This window comes from Staurois parvus, unplaced genomic scaffold, assembly GCF_062004578.1.
Source record: "Staurois parvus isolate SC_StPar_1 unplaced genomic scaffold, SC_StPar_1.0 ptg000696l, whole genome shotgun sequence".
In the NCBI taxonomy this organism is placed as follows: Eukaryota; Metazoa; Chordata; class Amphibia; order Anura; family Ranidae; genus Staurois; species Staurois parvus.
In genome coordinates this window covers 8,373,526-8,397,381 of record NW_028318492.1, presented here as the reverse complement: position 1 = coordinate 8,397,381, position 23,856 = coordinate 8,373,526, and the positions used below count along the sequence as shown (strand labels likewise).

Below are 23,856 nucleotides of genomic sequence, written 5' to 3'. Positions count from 1 at the left end.
GACAATGTTGTCTTGTTTTATTTCTATTTCCATGGTGATGGAATGTGGTTTTGACATTTAGGGGGCAGGGTTTTTTATGAATTCGTGAATCTTTGTAATTTGATATTGAAAATAAAGAATTATATTTTTTCTCTCCTTGTGTCCACATGTTGGATTGTTTAGCTGGAACAAGCCTCAAGGGGTGTATCCCATAGGGTGTGTCCCTGGGGTGCTTTCCTAGGGACTGTTTTTCATGTTTATTGTTAAAGGTCTTATCTCCCACACACCTTTTCTCTAGGTGAGCAGACAGCTGCCTATATCATATACGTGTTTCCACATTAACAAGGTTTTCTATCTAACTTTTCTGGCTTTCCGCTCACAGCTGTCTTTTAATACAATGTCAGCAAGATAGAAAGTGAGGGTTACTCTCTTCACTGAAGTCCTCCATAGCATTAAACACCTGATAGAGATTATAACCCTTGTTCTACTTTATGCTAAATTAATGTAACTAGGCAGAATTGTTAATCATTTCGCACAGACTGTCTCTCTGTCACTAATGGATATGCTCCTAAACAGCTTTCAGATTATCACAAAATGGCCACCACAATTTACTTTTATGGGACTGCTACTGAAAAGAGAGACACTTGTGACTGCCTTTAGAGTATGTGGAATCAAAATGAGGAATGTTCTGCAAGACAGTCCTGGAAGAAGGAGAAGATTGAGAGAACATTCTGGAAGAAGACACCCTGCTGTTTTTTTTTGTGGCAAATTCCTTTTGGTCTAGAGTTTAAAAACTTAAACAGATTCCACCTATTTTTTCTGTCTCTCCTCTCACAGATTTGGATAGTTCTATTTTTCTTTCAGGAAGGTGAGGGGGGATACTGGATCCTGGTTTCTCGCCTTGGTGAGAGTGACATTTATATTGTTTCCTGGGATACCTATATCACAGATCTTAGCAGGCCACAATGGTGCATGTGCCACATCATCAGGGGCCCCAGCTGTCTCTTTTTTTGCAGAAGTCCCCTGAATCAAGCGTCATGGCATGTGCATGTCACATCACATGACATCAAAAGGACATCACAGCGTGGAACTGCCTATACTACAGCAGAGCAACAAATCCCCAGAGAACACTGCTGCATAACCTCTGAGTATGCTTTTTTTTTTTTGCTTTGCACAACCTGGCTATAGAAGCATTGGTGAAGAGGGAAAAGAAAAGAAGGGTGTGAAGTTCCTCTTCAAATTATAGAATACAGAATAGGTATAAGGTCGTCATGCCAATTCCATAAAGAAAACATTTTGAAACTTTGTTTTAAAATTCTGAGTATTGCAAATCCCACAAGAATATACTTCAGCACAGGGAAGGACCATCTCTTTGCCACATTTGTGATTTTCAGTGCTCTCCAATCTCAGTAGAATATGCATTTCAGATTCACTTAGGTTTCGTGGGTGAAAATCAGAGTTAAGTATATTTTTTAATTTTTCTGTTTAGGAGGGTTGGTGTGGAAGGTGGCATTTTTCATGAGTGGGGCCTTAATGCATTTTGATACAAAGTCAATTTTAGGCAATAATCACATATTTTATTACTATTGTTTGAAAAACATTTAGGCAAGAATGACATATTACTGTATATTACAATCAGGGATGCATTTACCACAAGAGCACCACAATTGGCTTATGGCAACAGGCTTCAAGTATTAGTATGAAATTTTACAATTAATGAAATACTAAAATTTTCCCAATATTATGCTTCTCTCTTCTGTTAGTAAAAGAACTCCTGTAAGAAAGGGGAGCAGTAGGTGTTTATTGTTTAGGAAATAGGAAATGATAGTGCTAATTAATTGCAGGAGTAGAAGCTGTTAACCCAACATAGTAAACGTTTAGCTTGAAAAGTGCATGATCACTTAGAAAACTGAAAAGTAGCAAATAAAGTTAATCAGTGTTCACTTTTAACCACTTGCCATTCTGAGGATTTACCCCCCTTAATGACCAGGCCTCTTTTTGCTATTCGGTGCTGTACTATTTAAACTGATAATTGTGTGGCCATACAATGCTGTACCCAAAAGAAATTTACGTCCTTTTTTTCACACAAATAAAGCTTTCTTTTGGTGGTATTTGATCACCTGTGTGATTTTTATTTTTTACGCTATAAACAAAAAAGTCCAAAAATTTTGAAGAAAAATTATATTTTTTACTTTCAGCTATAAAAAATATTTAGTAAACTCAAATTTAGTTATAAATTTAGGTCAAAATGTATTCTGCTACACGGTTTTATGTAAAAAAAAAAAAAAAAAAATCGCAATAAGTATATCGATTGCTTTGTGTGAAAGTTATAGCATCTACAAACTATGGTATAGATACTGCAATGTACGCCATTTTTTTGCTATACAATATCTGACAATTGTGCGGTCATGCAATATGATACATAAATGAAATTTATGTCCTTTTTTCACACAAATAGAGCTTTATTTTGGTGGTATTTGATCACCTGTGTGCTTTTTATTTTTGGCGCTATAAACCAAAAAATATATTTTTTTAAAAAATGTTTTTTGAAAAAAAATTATATTTTCTCATTTCTGTCATACAAATTATCCAAAAAACTCAAATTTCTTCATAACTATAGGCCAAAATGTATTCTGCTACATATATAGATAACGGAATTTACACAGCTTTTGCTTTCTGACTGCCCATTACATTTCTTGAGGTGCTAAAATACCAGGACAGTACAAACACCCTCAAATGACCCATTTTCAGAAACTAGACACCATAATCTATCTGCTGAGAGGCATATTGAGTCCATGGAAGATTTTTTTTTCCCCACAAGTTTTTGGAAAATGACAAACTTTTTTTTTGTTTACACAAAGTTCTCATTTAAATTATATATTTCTCACACAAGACATGGGTATATGTGGAATTACACTCCAAAATACATTCTGCTACTTCTACCAAGTATGGAGATACCACATGTGAGACTTTTTGGGAGCCTAGCCACATACAGGAGCCTGAAATCCAATGACCACTTTGAAAGCCTGATGGTGCATAACTTCCTCATTTCACTTCACTACCTATCACAGGCCTTGAAATGCCAGGATAGCACCAAACCCCCCCCCCCCCAAATGACCCCTTTTTGGAAAGTAGACAACCCAAGAAATTTAAAAAGAGGCATGGTGAGTATTTTGCAGATGTGATTTTTTTTCACAAGGTTTTTTTTCTTCATTTTCCAAAAACTTGTGGCAACAAATGAGATCTGCAAAATACTCACCATGCTTCTTATCAAATTCCTTGGGGTGTCTACTTTCCAAAAAGAGGTCATTTGTGGGGATTTGATGCTGTTCTGGTATTTTAGGGCCTTCAAAACTGTGATAGGTCTGAAGGTGCTTACTGAATTTTGGGGTCCTGTACTTGGCTAGACTGCCAAAAAGTCTATCACATGTGGTACCCCCATACTCGGGGGAAGTAGCAGAATGTATTTTGGGGAGTAAGTCCACATTTACCATGGCATGTGAGAGCAATAAATCATTTAAGAGACAATTTTGTGTAAAAAAAATTTTTTTTTTGGTCATTTTCCAAAAACCTGTGGTAAAAAAACAAATTCTTCTATTGACTCAACATGCCTCTCAGCAAATAGTTTGGGGTGTCTACTTTCCAATAAGGGGTCGTTTTGGGGGGTGGGGGCATTTTATGCCTAGCTTTAGAAGTTTATGCCATACATGATTCACTCTTCTAACCACCTGAAGACCAAGCCTTTTCTGACAATTTATGTTCACATGAAAAAAAATCTGTATTTTTTACTAGGAAATTACTTTGAACCTTCAAACATTATATATTTTTTTACAGCAGGCACCCTAGTAAATAAAATGGTGGGTGCTACAATTTTTTATGTCACATAGTACTCATGCAGCGATTTTTCAAACGCAAATTTTTTGAAAAAAAATACACTTTTTTTACTTTTAATGCATAAAAACACAGTATATTGGCCAATTATTTGGTATAATATAAAAGATGATGGTATGCAGAGTAAATATATACCAAACATGACATGCTTTAAAACTGCGCATGCTCCGTGCAATGACTACAAACTGCATACATTTTTAATATCCATAGGTAATGTTTTAAAAGCCTTTACAAGCTACCATTTTAGATTTACAGAGGAGGTCTTTTGCTAGAATTACTTCCCTTGATCTGACGTTCGTGGTGAAAACTCACATGCATGGTGCAACTGGTGTTTATATACCGGCACAAGGTCAATGCTCGTGCACGCAAGTGCGCACGCGAGGAAAGCGAGGGTGCTTTTTTTTTAAAGTTATTTTGATTTTTTTAATTATTTTTATACTGTCCCTTTCATTTTTTTTGTTTTATCACTAATGCTATCACAGGGAATGCAAATATCCCCTATAACTTCAATGGGCATTGTCATATATTCTTTTTTTAGAAGTCTGGGGTCTATCAGACTCTAGATATCTCCTCTGGCCTTACATTATCTAATCTTACCAAGACTGGTGTGATCAGATGCTTTCCCAATTTACAAATGGCGCTGTTTATATCCTGTGAAACTGAAGTGATGAAATGCTCATAGCTTCTGATTTCTTAGACAATAGAGATGATTGGCACCATTCCGGTCTCCAATCAGCTCTATGGTCATCTGGCAGAAACACTGGCGGCATTCTCAAGTTTCCCCGATGGCACAGGACTGCCCGAGAAGGCCGTGGAAGGCAGTGGGGGGAGGGGGGGATCATCATCTCCTGCTGCTTGTAAAAGCAATCCTGCAACTAATTAGTCACTAGGATTGCTTTTACATGAAAGCTGATCGCTGGCTGAAAAAAATGATAACAGCTGTAGGCATCATCCTGGTATAACCATTCAAAGTCCAGTGATGTACCAGTACGTCGCTGGTCCTTGTTGGGTACATATGCTATGTTCTTTTTTTTTTATGCAGCCTGTGGGCTGAATGAAAAAAGAGAAGAAATCTCTGCCAGAAAAAGTGTGTGGTATGCCCACCATTAGAATATAGTACCCTGCATCCACCCACTTCTAATGGTGGGCATACATTAGGTCACATGGTGACACATGTGCCAATTCCAAGATTGTACAAATGTCTAAATAGTGGCACACTTGAATAAAAATTGTCCACGTATAAGTGGTACCCCATATGGAAAAAGGATGACACCAAGTCCCAAACTATCTTGCCACTGCTCCCCATGTAGTCTGAGCATACGGGTGGCTCCACGTGACTATCATTTCCCTGGTAAATCCAAAACTTATATGTAAAGCCTGTTGCCCTCTCACAGGTCTTATACATCTTGACCCCATATCTGGCACACTTGCTGGGGAGAAAATGTTTGAATTCAAAGCGACCAGACTCATCGACGCATATTTTTTGCTGTGGAGTATAGACATCTGCAAATTTTTGGTTAAGGTGAATTACGAGGGGCTGAATTTTATGGAGACAGTCAATTTCAGGGTCACCTTCAGGACAACAGAGTGTATTGTCGTTGAAATGCATAAAACACATTATACGCTCATATCTATGCCTGGCCATGGAAGCAGAGAACATGGGCTTATGATGAATCGGGTCTGTGGACCAATACAACCGCAATTAAATTTTTTTAGTAATGCCCATGTTGAGGGTAGGCCCCAAAAAAAATTATATTTGGAAACCTTAATGGGTTTCCATGCGAATGGTCTGGCAAGGTTTGAATTTGGGTTGGCGGCGATAAATTGTTGTGCATATAAATTGCTTTGATCCACAATCAGTGCATACAGATCTTCCGTGAAAAACAGCTCCAAAAAATCAAGGGGAGTAGTTAAATTAGCTGTTTCCACCTGAATTCCGGGTTGGGCAGTGAATGGGGGAAGTACGGGTGCTGATTCTGCGAACACTATGGTTTTGTGTGCAGTGTATCTAGTGACAGTGACCCACTGACACTGCACTTGCTGGGGGAGAAGGGGGGTAAGCGTAGGGGCTAAATGCCAGTGCTGGCAGGTGCCGACACTGATCCCGCTAACGCTGTGTTTTTGGGGACACTATACTAATGTGAAGGCTGGTATAGCACTGATCTGATCAGATATATTGATCTGTTCAGACACTATACTAGCAATGGAGGTTTATTGTCTATGAGCGTGTTCCTGGAAATCAAGGGTAATGTGATTACTGTTGTACTGACGGGCATTCTGACACTATCTGAGAAAAAGGAGAAAAAGGAGAGAAGCGCCTCTAAGTGCAATAAGTCTTTTAATTCAAGTCTAAATGTAGAAACACTCACATGTGTGAAGTAATCATAAGCATAAAAACCGTGGTTAACAATAGTTAACGGTGGGGTGGTAACCCGGGTGAAGAGCCGTCATCTCTCTGCGATGTGACGGCTCTTCACCCGGGTTACCACCCCACCGTTAACTATTGTTAACCACGGTTTTTATGCTTATGATTACTTCACACATGTGAGTGTTTCTACATTTAGACTTGAATTAAAAGACTTATTGCACTTAGAGGCGCTTCTCTCCTTTTTCTCATCTACAGAAGTTGCTACAGCTTATTTGGAAGCCTTGCCCTCAGTGCCACACGGAATCCTACGCTCTTCATACAGTAGCCACTAATACCACCATCACCCCATACTACCATTTCCCAGGACTTTGCAGTGTTTGCGCTGTTACAACCCTTCCTCATTTTTTCTGAATCATTCTGACACTATCTGGGAGGGGTGTGAAAACCACGGGAGAGCGAATCACATATATATATATGTGATTCTGTGCAACTGTTCTGTCCTGTAGCAGTATTTCTGCTATAGGGCGGTCCGGAAGCTGTTACAGAAGCGATTTAGGCCAAAATGTATTCTGTGACATGTCTTTGCTAAAAAAAATCCCAATACGTGTAGATTAATTGGTTTATGCGAAAGTGATAGCATTAACAAATGGCAGTATAGATACTGGGATTTTTTTTTATACTAATAATGGCGGTGATCAATAACTTATAGTGGGACTGCGGGACTGTGGCGGGCATTCCGACACTGGGGGGGAACTGACTTGGTGGCACTGACATCCCCAGTGACGCCAATACATTGATCAGTGCAACAAAAAAGCACTGACACTGTACTAATGGCACTGGGCAGGAAGGGGTTAACATTTGGGGGCAATCAAAGGGTTAACTGTGTGATGGGGGTGTTTTAATAGGGGGCTGGGTGTGTGTGCTTAGCAAAGTAAAGCACACGGATCGGGATGGCTCTGCTCAGCAAACCCGATGAATGTACCCAAACTGACAGGGAGGAGGGCTGCATTGTAAACACCGCAATTGGCGGTGCAGGTAGGGCAGTCGCGCACCTTGTCCGCCCCCCCCCCCACCCAGAAATGCAAAATTTATATATATATATATATATATATATATATATATAGATAGATAGATATATCTATATATATGATTTTGCGCAGCAGGCCCAACCTGCATCAGTAAATGTACTGTGGGCGGGCCTTAAGTGATTAATACCCACATGTTCAGTCTTCTGTAAACTTACAAGGTAGTTTTGCATATAATGCAGACATCAAGCTACCTAAAAAGTGCATTCTAGCTTTAGTTTTTACTAAAAAAAAATTGCATGACAAAAGGGGCAAAATTACGCAGGTGTTTCCACCTGATCATGATATCTAAACACAGCCATGATTATAATTATACTAAATAATACTAACCTGTTCTTCAGCAAAATGTTGCCATTTCAGAAGAATTTCCTGTAATAGAATCCACCTGTCTTCTGTCCATCTACATATTGCAGCCCAACGGTCTCCCAAGCGCTGAAAATGAAAATTATATCATTAGTAATAATAAACTTTATGACATATTATCTTATGGTATTGTAAATCATATTATGAACCTATGATAATTTTTTTTTTAATGCATCAGTTTTCAGTCCACTTGGGTTTATCTCCTTGTGTGTCAAATGTTTCAAATCTGTGCTCTGCAACTATTGTTCTCCAGGCAGTATGAATGTTAAAAAAAATGAAATGAAATGAAAAAAAAATCTAATTTGTATCTTGCTTTAAACTGCTCTGCAGCTCCTCCCTCTTGCCTCTCAAATTATTTTTAAGTTTCTTGTTGGGCTGTAAACTACAATAATGCACAATAACACAATAAATAAACATTTTGTAATATAAAATGTACCATTCACGGGGCGCATGCGCGGCTGGGAACTTTGATGGCCGCATTCCTGTGAGCTCCGTACATCCCCCGACCTAAGAGACTCACCCACGGCGCACCGCTGCTCCATATTCCTCCCTGGGTGAGTCACAGTAGCAGGGCACCCAGCGCGCCAGACCTCAGTCCTATAATGGGGAAGATAGGGCGCTGGAAGCCCCCCTCCCCTCCGCCACGTGAGCCGTGGCCGTCACCGCTGCAGCGGTTTCTTCACAGGCCACAATCCTCGGCCTCAATTACAACAGGGATCCCACAGACGAGCTCCGACGGGCCCCCAGTGGCGGTCGGAGGTACTACACCAGCTGCCTCCAGCTTCCTCCACAATGCCTCCACAATGCAGCCAACCTCCTCACTCCCAGGGATGAGCTCTGACGGGCCCCCAGTGGCGGCAGGAGGTACTACACCTGCTGCCTCTACAATGCAGCTAATCTCCTCACTCCCTCAGCACCAACATATAGATGAATCTGAATCCCAAATCCCTATAGAGGGGACAGCAGAGCATCCTTTGATGAGCCTTTCCTCCTCCGCTCTCACAAATCTCCGTGTGTCACCTGCCCTCACGATATCTACGCTAGAAGAAAAATTGCAGGTATTCTTGCGCAATATTACCGCCACTATTGCCGCTGAAGTGGGCAAATTAGCCTTGGATCTTCGTGGAGAAATAGCGCAGATTGGGGAGCGTGCAGATCAACTGGAGAATAAATTTGATGAACTGGTGCAATACGTTCATGTCTTGGAAGAAGACAATGCATACTTGAAACACACCATGTCCCAAATTCAGCTCCAGCAAGAAGATTTGGAAAACAGGGAACGCCGGCAAAATGTCCGTATTCGAGGTATATCTGAATCCATTGCCGATTCCCAACTTCGCCGACACCTCCTGTCTTTCTTCACCACAACCGCACCCTTGGTCCCAGAAGCGGAGTGGCGCATGGACAGGGCTCATCGTTCTTTAGGTCCCAGACCTGCTGACGGCACCAGACCACGTGATGTCATCGTCTGCTTTCATTTTTTTGAGAGCAAGGAAGCCTTGTTGGCCTCTGTACGCAACGTTCCCTCCCTGGAATTTAAAGGGGACCGGCTTCAGCTCTTTTGTGATCTTTCTCCTATTACCCTGGCTAAACGGCGAGCGCTGAAACCACTCACCACACATCTTCAACATCTTCGTATCCGTTACCGCTGGGGTTTTCCCTTCAAGCTGGTCGTCTCCAAAGATAACGCCCAAGTTATTCTACGCGATCTTTTTGAAGCGGACTCCTTCCTGAAGCAACTGGGACTACCCCCCCTGCCAGACGACAATGCCTCACTACCATCTACTCCATCTCGTCCTTCCGCTACCCCCAGCAAGATCTGGACACCAGTTCGTAGGGGCCGGAAGCGTCTTTCCCGTACTCCACAACGCCCTCGCCCTGCTCGTTGTAGTGATGATCCTGCTTGATGTTTTTTTTTTTGAGGTGTTCTTCAAGGTTGTATCCCTATCTCCTCCCCTCTCCCCTTTCCATCCCCCCTCCTTTTCTTCCCTCCCTTCTTCTCCTTCCCTTTCCCCCTCTCCCTTCTTTTCCTCACCCTCCCTTCTTCCTCCCTTTTTTTTTTTCATTTTATTTTTGCGCTGGGTGCCTTTTTATGCTGTATCTTTTTGGCCGGGTTTGCCGAATTCTATGTTCCGGTTGTCATGTTGCCCCCGATCACGTCCAGACATTTGCCTGGACGACTTGGGTGCCGATGTCTTTCCCAAGTTCATATCCATACGGATATCTATGTTCTTTATTGTAATTTTTTGGGTTTGTCTATCAATGTTATTAGTTCTAATGTTTCATGTCCCTACTGTTCTTAGATTTGTCTCATCGATGCTATCTCCATTATTCTTTATCTGGGTACATTTGCTATTTGTATGTTTATCTAATGATGGCTTTACGGTTATTATCGTACAATGTCAAAGGTCTTAACTCCATCCAAAAACGGTGGATGGCTTTGAAGGAATTTCGATCCTCAGGAGCAGATATTATTTTTGTCCAGGAGACCCATTTCAAGTCGACTGGCTCTTTTCGTTTTGCCTCAAGGTTTTTCTCCCACTCCTACTCGGCTTTTGATCCCACTGGGAAAGCCGGAGTGGCTATTTTGATTCGGACACACTGCTCCCTTCGGGTCATTTCCTCTAAAGTCGACCCACGGGGTCGTTATATCATTTTTGAATGTATGTTTGCTGGTTCCCCCCTTATCCTGTTAAACTTGTATGCCCCGAACGCAGGTCAATTACATTTCCTCTCCCAAACCCTTGCTAGACTGAATGTCTTTACCACACCACATATGATCATTGGAGGTGATTTTAATTTAATCATGTCCCCCCACAAGGATAGGAAAGTACTATTTGAATCCACCCCCTCGAAGCAGCAGTGTTCCTCTTCAAAATCTTTTCGCAAATTGATAAGGGAACATCGTCTCTTTGATGCTTGGCGGATCAAACATCCCCTTCATAAACAGTATACTTTCTACTCCATCCCTCATCGGAGTTTCTCCCGCTTGGACCACTTTTTTTATCTCTTCCCCCTTACTCCCTCTCTTGGTTTCATCCGAAATCAATCCCAGTACATGGTCCGATCACGCCTCTTTGTCTCTGAATCTTTTCTTCCCTGATTCTTTACCGAAAGCTTGTCATTGGCGTCTCAATGAGACCTTTCTCACTACTGCCTGTTTCCGTGAAGAACTCTCTCGGGGATTGGATATGTACTTCCAACACAACGTTGGCTCAGTGACTTCTTCCTCGACACTTTGGGAAGCCCACAAGGCCGTTTTCCGGGGAATATGTATCTCTATAGGCTCCCGTTTGAAAAAGTCCTCAGCCAGTGCCAAGACTTCTCTCATCCACCAATTATCCTCAGCTGAGCGTCAACTGCTAATCAAGCCGTCCATAACTCATCTTCGTAGGGTTACTTCTCTATGCGACCAAATCAAAGCTCTTGACTCACATAGAGCTGTGCAATCACTTCTTTGGGTCAAACAGAAATTTTATGAATTTTCCAATAAGCCCCACCGTATGCTAGTCAACAGGCTTAAAACGCAATTTTCTCCCTCGTTACCAGACCATCTTCTTCAATCAGATGGTACACCTACATATGACCCTCATGTAATGGCCTCACTTTTTGGATCATATTATAAGACTCTCTACAACTGTTTAACCCCAGATCTCCATCCTCCTTTTTGTAAAACGTCATTCGATGCCTTCTTTGAGTCATTCTCTTTGCCGCAGATATCACCTTCTGACCTTTCGGCCCTTAATGCCGATATCTCATCTGAGGAGCTGTATGATACAATTAAGCAGCTCCCTTCTCACAAATCACCAGGACCTGATGGCTTGCCTTATTCTTATTACAAGATATTCATAGGCATTTTGGCCCCCCATCTTCTCTCTTTGTTTCAGGATCTCTTAAGAGGTGTCCCCCCTCAGGCTGATTTTTCACGTGCCTATATTTCCGTTATCCCCAAGCCTGATAAGGATCCTTCTATTCCGGACAATTATCGCCCCATTGCCCTGTTAAACTCTGATTATAAAATATTTACTAAGATTTTGGCCAATAGGCTTTCCCGATTCCTATCCAAGCTCATACACAGGGACCAAGTGGGCTTTGTGCCCACCAGGCACGCTGCGGACAATACCAGGAGGTCTATTGACCTGATCGACCTGATTAACAGAACTTCATCCCCTGCTATATTGCTGAGTTTGGATGCTCAAAAAGCTTTTGATCGCCTTAGCTGGCCCTATATGTTTATGATCTTGGAGAGATATGGTTTCCGGGGCCCGTTTGTGATGGCCCTGAAGGTCCTTTACTCCTCCCCGTCCTCAGAGGTCAGATTGTCTTCGTTTCTTTCACCTTCTTTCAGGATGTCGAACGGTACAAGGCAGGGGTGCCCACTTTCCCCTTTACTGTTTATCCTCTGCCTAGAGCCGCTGGCCACTGCCATTCGATCTAACCCTGACATAAGAGGGATACATTCCCATGGGCGTGAATATAAATTGTCCCTATTTGCAGACGATATCCTTCTTACTCTAACTAGTCCTTGCACCTCTCTTCCGGTTCTTCATAAAACCTTACAATTATTTGGGACCCTGTCAGGCTACAAGGTAAATACATCCAAAACCGAAGCACTCCCACTTCATATCCCACCCGACATGTTAACCTCTCTCCAAGCATCTTACCAATATCGTTGGTGTACCCACTCACTGAAGTATTTGGGTACCAACCTTACTTCCTCCTACCATTCCATATATGAGGCTAATTTCCCCCCCCCTATTTGTTGCTATTTCCCGTTCCTTAAAAGTTTGGGACACCCTACCTATTTCCTTTCTTGGACGTATAAATGTTATAAAAATGACCGTACTGCCCAAACTTTTGTATCTATTTGCAACTCTCCCCGTCCCCATCCCTATGTCCAAGCTAAATTCTATCCAAAAATCTCTCTTACGTTTTATTTGGCACAACAAACAACATAGAATTGCACGTACTGTACTCCTTTCTTTACGCTCTAGAGGAGGCTTGGGAGTACCGGATATTGTGACCTATTACTATGCCACCCACCTTCGTTTTTTAATCTCCTGGTCCACCAGACGCCCTTCTAACAAATGGACTGAGATTGAAACCTTACAACTTACTCCGACCCATTTATGCTCTCTGCTTTGGGATATGTCAGCGGTGGCCATCGCTTCTCACCGACACCTTTTACTTGGACCCATGCAATTCTCCCTGTCTATCTGGAAGAGCTGCAGGGCTAAATTCGCTTTGTCCTCCGAGTGCTCCCCTCTGACTAATGTTCTCTTTAATACCTCCCTTCCAGATAGTTTGTCCTTACACTGCATGCTCCCATGGGCCTCAGCCGATCTTTTCCAACTGCGTCATCTGGTCCATCCCGCAACTCGGAAATTTAAATCATTTTCCGACATCCAAAAAAATACCCAAATACCTCCTCAGCACTTCTATGTTTATTTGCAGATACGCCATTTTTTCTCCACCCTGTCACCCTCATTGACTTTGCAGAAGCCTACACCCTTTGAGCGCCTGTGTATTCAGGGCCCACATCAAAAGGGCACAGTCTCCAATACATATAAGCTCCTGCTGGATGTCCCTCCCTTAACTATTGATACCCATCGCTATATGGGTAAGTGGTCCCAGTTTCTCCGCTGTGACATTGACTTGTTGCAGTGGAAGAAAATATGGGAGAACGCATCCAAATCCTCTATGTGTGTAGTTTATAAGGAAAATGCTTACAAAATCATAATGTTGTGGTATCGAACCCCTGATGTGCTCCATTCTCGTAACCTGAGTGCTTCTCCTGCTTGCTGGCGCTGCGGAAGGGAAACCGGCTCCCTTTTTCACATTTTTTGGGACTGTAGGCTTATCACTCCCTTTTGGGAAGAGGTTTTGGCCTTATTACAACTGGTATTACATTCCTCTCTCCCTTTTGAGCCTCTTTATTTTTTATTGGGCCTGCCCTTTCCAGGTCTCTCTAGACCATCGAGGAGACTCTCTGTGCATATTTTGACGGCGGCCAGGAGAAGCATTCCAATGAGCTGGCTCTCCCCTACACCTCCCTCAATGTTGACATTATTTAAGATTATTGCAGATATCAGAAAAATGGAATATCTAACCGCTTCACATGCCGATTCTATAATCTCATTTGAAGCTGTGTGGAACCCGTGGGATGTTTACACCTCTGGTCAACCTGCTTGACTTGTGCGGACTTGATCATCCTTCCAATGTTGCCCTATTGTCATTGCATACTGTTATTTTTCTACCCATGTTACTAGCATCGATGATCCCTTTGTTTTTCTTTATCTTTATTTCTTTTTAAAATGTCATGTATGTATATACATGTGGAAAATTTAATAAAATGTTATTCATAAAAAAAAAATGTACCATTCACCTATCCACTTCATGATGTAAATTTTACATTTCAGACTACCTTTGCTATGTAGTTCAAACAATAAATGTCTTTCACTTTGAAGGAAAAAACATTTTCAGTCAGCTTTGCTGCTATTATACATCAATTTGCATTATTACTGTCAAATGCAAAATGTTTTTATAATATTCCTTATAATGTTAATGGAAAATATATCATTCTTTGTATTCATCATCTAAAATTTCCAATACTTTTAAGCATAGCAAAGTACCATAAAGCTAAAACAATACAGAATAATAAATGATGAAAGTTAAAATTTAGTTGTTTATACGGTACTTTGTTCTATAAGAGGCACAGGGGTGGAAAGAACTATGTTTGCTATCAACCAAGGTGCTAGGCATATGGAATCAAATAAAAATTTATAATCACGCAATATTATTAAAAGGAGGTTGCAAAGTGTTCCCATTATGAATTTATTAAAAGAGTTGAGAAAACAAAATTAAATATCTACGGTAGTTGAGTTAAATTATTAAATGTCTGTTATGGGCCTGTTCACCTTTGATTATTTAATGAATAGCAAATATTCAGGAACCTTATTTTTTTAAATTACTTTTAATGGAAACACTGCAAACATAGCAAATAACATCTTTACATTTCATGAAAATATTTATGATAGGGCTGTTTCAATAAGCAATAAGGAAAATGAATAAAAATTAATAAAATAAACAAAAAAGTGAAGATGTGCCCCTGTTATAACATGCAGATATTTTCAAACAAAATTGATGACTAGCTTGAATTAATATGAAGTCTATGGGGGGCGGAGAATTTGAAGATGAATTATGGCCATTTTTAGGCTAATAGGCAAGAGATTGTCAAACAAAGAGCATGGGGAGCTGGGAACAGCTATCAGATATATGTAAAAATACATTTTAAAAATTACCATTTTTCAGGGACAGGGTTCTTCTTTCTATGCAACTTTGAGGGCCGCATGGGAAAAATACCAGTCTGTCTATTGACATGCTTAGTGATGCCTTAAATCTGTGTGTGGTGATACAGAACAGTATGGTTCTAAAGGACAGTGTCTGTCAGGGATCTCCTCGATCCCTGCCGCGATGGTCCCGGCGCAGGCGCACTGCTCCGCCCTGTACACGGGCACTAGGCCGCGGCGTTCGAGTTCACTCATGCGCAGTAGAAGCCACGGCCGCCCACTGGGCACCAATGGCAGCGCAGGGCGGGATATTTAAAGGTCCCTGAGCTGTCATTTCGTTGCCTTCTGGTCTTACCTGCTTCCTGTGATTCTGTACCTGTGCCTTGTAAGTTTATTGACCCGGATTGTTCTTGACCTGCTGATTTCTCCTGCCCAGACCCTTGCTTGCCTGACCTCTCTCCCTGGATGCCCCTCATTAGATCTGACCTCCTGTTGCTGACCTGGCGTGTGACCCGACGATTCTCTGCCTGCTCCCTTGTACCCTACCGTCCTCTATGTTACCGACTCGGCCTGTCTGACTACGCACTTGCTCAGCCATCCATCCCATCGGGGTCACCCGACCTCCTCACATCTGGCTCTCCCTGGTTGGAGCCCCTGGCGAACACCCCTACCACTGACAGGTGTGCTCAGTAGTGGCGACCTGGTCTCGGGGTACTACAAGTCCATCCCCACCATCAGGGGCCCTGGTGAACAAGTACCCTGGGGCTTAGACTCCGCGCTCTGGGCACGCCTGACCAGTGGAGTGCTAGTGGTGCCGCTCGGCGGTCCCTCACAGTACCAGAAGGCCATGACTGAGCCTCGAGGAGGACCCTCCCCGTTGGAGGAGGTTTGCAGGCACCTGGCTACCCTGACGCAAGCAGTAAACACATTACAGGACAGATGTCTGCAGATCGAGAATCGGTTTCAGGCCTGCACCATATCTGCTCCTGTTTCACAGGCCCCGGCTCCTGCACCGCCGGTCGCAGCAGCCCACGAGCCGGCTCCTGGGCCTTCCACATCACTCCCTATGGCGGAACCCCGAGTACCCTTACCCGAGCGCTTCCACGGGGATCGCACACTCCTGTCTGCTCTATTTTGAACTGCAGCCACGGACCTTTTTGACAGAATCGGTGAAAGTGGGGTTTGTTATCTCCCTGTTGCAGGGTGAACCCCAAGACTGGGCCCACCGACTAAGGGGAAACAATGATCCTCATCTGGTTACGGTTGACAGCTTCTTCAACGCTATGGCCATCTTATACGATGACCCACAACGGGCGGCCTCGGCCGAGGCCACATTATACACACTCCGACAAGGTCGGCGGGCGGCTGAGGAATACGCCTCTGACTTTAGGCGCTGGATGGGTGACACTCATTGGAACGAGTTCGCACTTTTGCACCAGTTCCGTATGGGCCTTTCTGAGGCTCTGAAAGACGAGCTCACCCGGGTGGAGGTGCCCGAGACATTAGAGGACTTGATTGCACTCACCATTAAAATTGACCGTAGGCTACGGGAGCGCAGATTAGAGAGGTCTGGTCAGGGTCGCGGAAATACCTGGGGGTCATTCCAAGGATCCAGTCAACATACTAGGCCAAACATCCAGAACCTGCCGTCTGAAGATGCTCCCGAACCCATGCAGTTAGGCCTGGCACGGCCTAAACTATCGCCTGAGGAACGCCAGCGCAGACGCTCCCAGGATCTGTGTCTGTACTGCGGCGAAGCTGGTCACATGGTACGTTCCTGCCCGCAGAAACTGAGTAAGTTCACCTCATCTTCTTTATCTATTGGCAATATGAATCCGTCCCAATACTTAGTTGTTCCCCTCTCCTTTCAGCTTTCAGAAAGGACCGTGGAGGTGACGGCCATAGTTGATTCGGGGGCATGCAGCTGTTTTGTGGAAATCAATTTTGCCCACCAGCAGGGTATCCCCCTCCGCCCAAAGGAGAAGGGGTTTCACATCTTTTTGGCTGATGGTTCCCGGATAAAGTCAGGGGTGGTTAACCAGGAGACCCCTTCCATTGTGACTTCCATTGCCGGTCAGCACCGGGAACTCCTCCGCCTGGATGCTATTGCATCACCCCTTTTCCCAGTCATTCTGGGGCTCCCTTGGTTGCAGGCCCATAACCCCCAAATTGACTGGGAAACTGGGGTTGTCTCGTTCCCTTCCCCATACTGTCGGGAACTGTGTCGAACTTCGGGCCCGGAGGTCCCCCAGGTCCTCCTGTGCTCTGAAGGGGATGACAGCCTAAAACAAGTGATTCGTGCAGCCTATCATAAGTTTCTTGATGTGTTTAGTGAACGGGGAGCAGATGCTCTACCCCCCCACCGCCCATATGACTGTCCTATTGATCTGTTACCCGGTTCTGAAATTCCTTTCGGGCGAATTTTTCCCCTTTCTGAGCTAGAATTAGGGGCCCTGAAGGATTATATTGAGGACAGCCTCTGAAAGGGATTCATCCGTCCCTCCACTTCCCCAGCAGGTGCAGGGATCTTCTTTGTAGAAAAGAAGGACAAGACTTTGAGGCCATGTATTGACTATCGGGAGCTGAATAGGGTCACAATTAAAAATCGTTACCCATTACCACTGGTACCTGAATTATTCCAGAGCTTAAAAGCTGCAGTAGTATTTACCAAGCTGGACTTAAGGGGAGCCTACAATTTGGTTCGCATAAGGGAGGGGGATGAGTGGAAGACGGCCTTCCGCACCCGTTTCGGCCATTTTGAGTACCTGGTCATGCCTTTCGGGTTGTGCAATGCGCCGGCCACCTTCCAGCACTTTGTAAACGACATCTTTAGGGACTTCCTGGACATCTTTGTCATCGTCTACTTAGATGACATTTTGATTTTCTCATCCTCCCTGGGGGAGCACAGGGTACATGTAACAAAGGTGTTGGGGCGGTTGCGGCAGCACAGGTTGTACGCTAAAGCAGAGAAATGTTGCTTTGAACAGGCTAGCGTTACATTTCTGGGTCTGATTATCTCCACCACGGGGGTCGCAATGGACCCTCAGAAGGTCTCTGCGATCCTAGATTGGCCTGAACCCACGGACAGGAAAAGCGTCCAACGTTTTATTGGGTTCGCAAACTTCTACCGGAAGTTCATCAAGAACTTCTCGGGTCTGGTCTCCCCCATCACTCAGTTAACCAAGCTTGGGATGCGATTCAGATGGACGCCAGAGGCACAGGAAGCTTTTGAAGCACTAAAGAAGTTATTTACCTCGGCACCCATTCTGGGTCATCCCGACGCCTCCCTGCCCTACATCTTAGAAGTAGATGCGTCAGAAAACGCGGTTGGCTCCATCCTTTCCCAGCGGAAGGGCGCCAAGGAATTACTTCACCCAGTAGCATTTTTCTCACGGAAACTTACCCCTGCGGAGAGGAACTACGACATTGGGGATCGCAAACTACTGGCTATCAAGACCGCATTAGAAGAATGGAGGTACCTGCTGGAAGGTGCCTCCCATCCCATCCTGATATTCACGGACCACAAGAACCTGGAATATCTGAGGACGGCCAAACGTCTGCGCCCACGACAAGCAAGATGGGCATTGTTTTTCTCGAGGTTCCAGTTCCACATCACATACAGGCCCGGCTCAAAAAACACGAAGCCAGACGCGTTGTCGCGCATGTGCAAGGACACCAAGGAGATCCCAGTACCCGACACTATTCTTCCTGCAGGAAGTTTCTTGGCCCTCCAGACGAACCTTCGCTCCGAGATCCTGAGAGCGTCCACAGCGATGTCTACCTCCGATGGGGCGCCCCTCCAGAACAAGGAGGGACTCCTATGGAGGGAGGACCGGATTGTGGTGCCGGAGGATGCCCGAACCTTAGTCTTGGGACATTGCCATGACCACCCAATGGCAGGACATTTTGGCCCGGTCAAGACCCTGGAACTTCTCCGACGTTCCTTCTGGTGGCCGGACATGGCCAAGGATTGTAAGAATTACGTGGGCTCCTGTGCCATCTGCCAGCGGAACAAGCCTTCAAGAAATAAGGCGTGGGGCCTGCTACATCCATTACCCATCCCTGAACGGCCCTGGCAGAAAATCTCTATGGACTTTATAGTCGAGCTTCCACCTTCACTGGACCACACAGTAATTCTCGTGGTCGTGGACCGCTTATCCAAGATGGCCCATTTCATTCCTTTACGGAAGACTCCATCAGCAGCCGAGACGGCGCAAGTTTTTATTCGAGAGGTCGTTAGACTGCATGGGGTTCCCGAAGACATCGTCTCGGACCGAGGGGTGCAGTTTACCTCGAGGTTTTGGAGGGCATTGTGCAAAGCCCTGGATATCAAGCTATCCCTTTCCTCGGCATTTCACCCTCAGACCAATGGTCAGACCGAAAGGACCAATCAGACCCTAGAGCAATACCTGCGATGCTACACATCATTCTCTCAGGACGACTGGGTGCCACTTCTCCCTTTGGCGGAATTCGCGTACAACAACGCTTGCCATTCAGCAACTGGGCAGTCCCCGTTCTTCTCCAACTATGGGTTTCATCCTGTCTTCCTCCCGGATTTAGTCCCGGAATGCCCAATTCCAGCGACACAGGATGCACTAACCTTCTTCACTTCAAACAATAAAAAACTACAGGAAGCCATCCGTCAAGCCCAAGAAGACTACAAGAGGGCTTTTAATAGGAAGCGAAGAGGGGATCTGGTGTTGCAGCCCGGAGAGAAGGTTTGGCTGGCTACGTCGAACTTGAAGATGCTCTGCCCGTCAAAAAAGTTGGGACCTAAATTTATAGGCCCTTTTTGCATCAAACGGATGGTCAATGAAGTGGCCTATGAACTTGTTCTCCCTGAGACACTCAAGATCCACCCTGTCTTCCACGTGTCCCTGTTGAAGCCGATAGTCCCTGATGCCTTCCCGGAACGGGAATCCAGGCCCCCGGAGGCCGTAACGGTTGAAGAGGAAGAAGAATTCGAGGTGGAGGCAATCCTGAAGTGCCGACGAAGGGGGGGGCCAGACCCAATTTCTCATCAAGTGGAAGGGCTATGGCCCTGAGGACAATTCGTGGGAACCAGCCCATAATGTCCATGCACCTAGACTTGTCCGGAGGTTTCTTTGTGATCACCCGTGGTGGAGAGATCGGGTGGGCATCCGGAGGTTGCCCGTAGCGGGGGGGCAATGTCAGGGATCTCCTCGATCCCTGCCGCGATGGTCTCGGCGCAGGCGCACTGCTCCGCCCTGTACATGGGCACTAGGTCCGGGTCGGCCGCGGCGTTCGAGTTCGCGCATGCGCAGTAGAAGCCGCAGCCGCCCGCTGGGCACCAATGGCAGTGCAGGGCGGGATATTTAAAGGTCCCTGAGCTGTCATTTCGTTGCCTTCTGGTCTTACCTGCTTCCTGTGATTCTGTACCTGTGCCTTGTAAGTTTATTGACCTGGATTGTTCTTGACCTGCTGATTTCTAATGCCCAGACCCTTGCTTGCCTGACCTCTCTCCCTGGATGCCCCTCATTAGATCTGACCTCCTGTTGCTGACCTGGCGTGTGACCCGACGATTCTCTGCCTGCTCCCTTGTACCCTACCGTCCTCTACGTTACCGACTCGGCCTGTCTGACTACGCACTTGCTCAGCCATCCATCCATCCCATCAAGGTCACACGACCTCCTCACATCTGGCTCTCCCTGGTTGGAGCCCCTGGCGAACACCCCTACCACTGACAGGTGTGCTCAGTAGTGGCGACCTGGTCTCGGGGTACTACAAGTCCATCCCCACCATCAGGGGCCCTGGTGAACAAGTACCCTGGGGCTTAGACTCCGCGCTCTGGGCACGCCTGACCAGTGGAGTGCTAGTGGTGCCGCTCGGCGGTCCCTCACAGTGTCAGTGACACAGTACTCTAGCATGTGTAATAGTTTTTTTTTTCTTTTGCATTTTGCTTAGATTAAAACAGCATCAGTAGCATCCTATTCTGATTCATTATAACTTGAAAAAAATCCTTTTTATGTAGTTTCAGATGTGAAACCTGATTTTTTTCAGAAGCAACAATCATAAATTGAATTAACTTGTGAGAATAGCAGCCATGACAGATCTAGAAGATATAGGAAATTGTACTCTTAAAAAATAAAGCATAAGCCCTCAACTTCATATAAACTGGGCATTGGAACAACAGTTTGTGATCATTTTTATAGCAGTATTACAATGCACTGTGGTAGATTTATTAAAACTGGTGCATTCAGTAGCTGTGCATGATAGACAATGCACTGGGGTAGATTTATTAAAACTGGTGCACTCAGTAGCTGTACATGGTAGGCAATCAGCTTCTAACTTCAGCTTATTCAATTAAACTTTGACAATAAAATCTTGAAGCTGATTGGTTTGTGTGCAGAACTGTGCCATATTTTGAACTCTCTAGTTTTAGTAAATAACCCCCATTGTCTTAAAGAAACACATGGCTATGCACCAAAGAACTCAGTAAGAGAAGCAGCAGCAAAAGGCCTCCCCACAAGATTCTCCATCTGCATGCACTGCAACACCTGCACCCTTGTGTGCTTGAGGGGGGGGGGGATTTGACAAGGAGTTTGAAAGTCTTACTTTAGGGCACATCAAATTGGAAAGAGGATCAGCACAGCATCACACTATGTGGGGTCAAGCATAGGCTTGAGCCTTCCTATAAATCTCTTAACTCCACCCTGCCATCTAAAGCAGCAGCAATATCCTTGACTAGTCAGGTGACCCTTTGACAGCTGCTGGAACAGAAGAAAAAAAATGTCCCTTTTTAACCCCCATACTCAGCTTCTCTGATGGCTTTACAGCTGCTCCCATTCAAGCTGGGGGAGTCATTCCCCTGCCACAAGTTTATAGCTCATACTGCTCCCCAGTGCATATTGTAAAGTACCCACTGACCATTTTGTGCCCAGTAGGCCCCCTGCACTTTGGTGATGGTGAAAGCACAGTCAGACCCTTCTTCTCAATGGTCTCATTCTGTGATTCACCAGTTTCCCTAAAGTGCCCCAAAGCCTATGCAACGGCCCAGGCAAAATGTTGCCATGCCATTTTTCAGTTGGTATGCCTGTGGGGCAGTAGAGATTCACTGGACTATATATTCTTGCTGCTTTTCAGGAGCAGATGGCTGCCCCTGCACTGGCTTGTGCCAGACTAGTCATTTGCAACAAGATCACCAACATGATAGCCATACTTCAGGAAGGAAACATTCACACCCTTGCCTGGCACATGGCCTGGAAATGGTGGCACAGTGATTACTTTGGTTAAGAACCCTGTCTTCCAGACTATCATGTGGCAGGCCAGAAGAATGTACAGCCATTTTATACCCAGCAAGTGTTCTTGACTGAAATGCGGTGACAACACAAGCTACTTGCCAAGCACCTCATATGTGATACATCCATGCTCTTTAACTTAACATTACCTATGTTGTGATGCCTTCATCAGCAGCAGGTCATTAATGAGTATCTGTGTGAGTGCAGGATGAAGACAGGCTCAAGAGGTATCAATTAATATTATGATCATTGTGGTGTTCCTGCTGGATCAAACACTATATGGTGTTATGGAACTGGACACACAACAGCGGGAGGAAGTGGATGACTTCCTGCTGGCCCTTTGCCTACTGTCTCTATCTCTGTGAGGCAGAGGCAGCAGAAGGCTGAGGAAGAGTATGAGCAGGAGGGTTAGCGTGCTGGCAATAAAGGGGTGGAGGAATTCAAAATTCAGAATTGTGAATGGGGCCTTAGGCTGCAATTTTAGAAAAATACTAGGCATATTTTATCGCAGAAAACAATTACAGTGAAATATTTTAGAGACAATAGCAATAAACATTGTGATTACTTCGCGCACAGTATGTAAGCAGCATTTATTAGTATGCAGTTTCCCAGGCAGACAATGGACAGGTTTATGATTAGAAAATAAAAATTAGAGTGATTTTTATAGCAGAAAAAGCAACAAATATTCTCTATGAAGAGTATGTAAGCACCTTTTACTAGACCATAGTTTCAAAGGGAGACAACAGCCAGTTTGTAATAAAAAAACAACTTTAAAGTGTATAATTTCCCAAATGTAAACCATAACAATATTCCATACACAGTGCTTAAACACTTTTACTAGGCCACATTTTGAACAAGAGACACACCAGGCAGCTCTTACTCAATAAATCATCTTTAGAGTGTAATTATTTTGCAGACAAAAAAAGCAAGAAATGTGCTGACTCAATACACAGTATTTAAGCAGTTTTGTTATACAAAGAGTGACATTGTAATGTTTTTATTTTGCAGAAAAGAATACCAGAATATTGTAGTGATTAATAGGGATCAGCTCAAGATTCGGCTTGAATGTCCCCAAAACATTTATCTGTTCAGTGGGAAATGAAGGTTATGTATAGTAGCAGTAGCTTTGTCAGGGGTAGCAGGCATGTGACCTGGAATGGTTTAGGAAGAGGGAACATGGTTCCCCCATTTCCTGGCCAGTCAGGCTGCATGCTTGGATTAGGAACTAGTATAGATTTAAGGGGGGGCACATTTTTCTTATGTGGAATCCTCCTTAAAATCCATACCAGTCCCAATGGATTTCCTGTGGGACTTCACTTTTTTGTTTAAGTACTCCCTTAAATCCATACTAGACTCAAAGCACCTGGTATGCATTTTGGGGGGTATTCTATGCAATTTTGTATGTCTTTCTTGCTGTAAGATGTGTTACAGCAAAAATCCCATCTACATGTCAATGCCAGCTTTCACAATTATTTTTGAGCAATTTTAAAACTTTCTTTTGTACTGTAAATGTTAATGCCTATTTTTTTTTGCAATGGTACAGGTTCCCAGGGCAGTGCCCACCATCTTACCTACTAGCCCAAAAAATGGACATGTTTAATTTGACAAACCTCTCCTATTGA

General features: G+C 44.3%; 1 protein-coding gene across 1 annotated transcript in view; it reads right to left on the bottom strand.

Annotated features, from left to right (window-relative positions):
• DMD (dystrophin) overlaps nucleotides 1-23,856 on the bottom strand; it is a 2,676,943-nt gene that overhangs the window by 2,075,321 nt on the left and 577,766 nt on the right. The window contains exon 13 of the mRNA XM_089653005.1: nucleotides 7,654-7,755. Coding sequence (XP_089509131.1) covers nucleotides 7,654-7,755 — 102 coding nt within the window. The remainder of the gene's footprint in view (nucleotides 1-7,653; nucleotides 7,756-23,856) is intronic.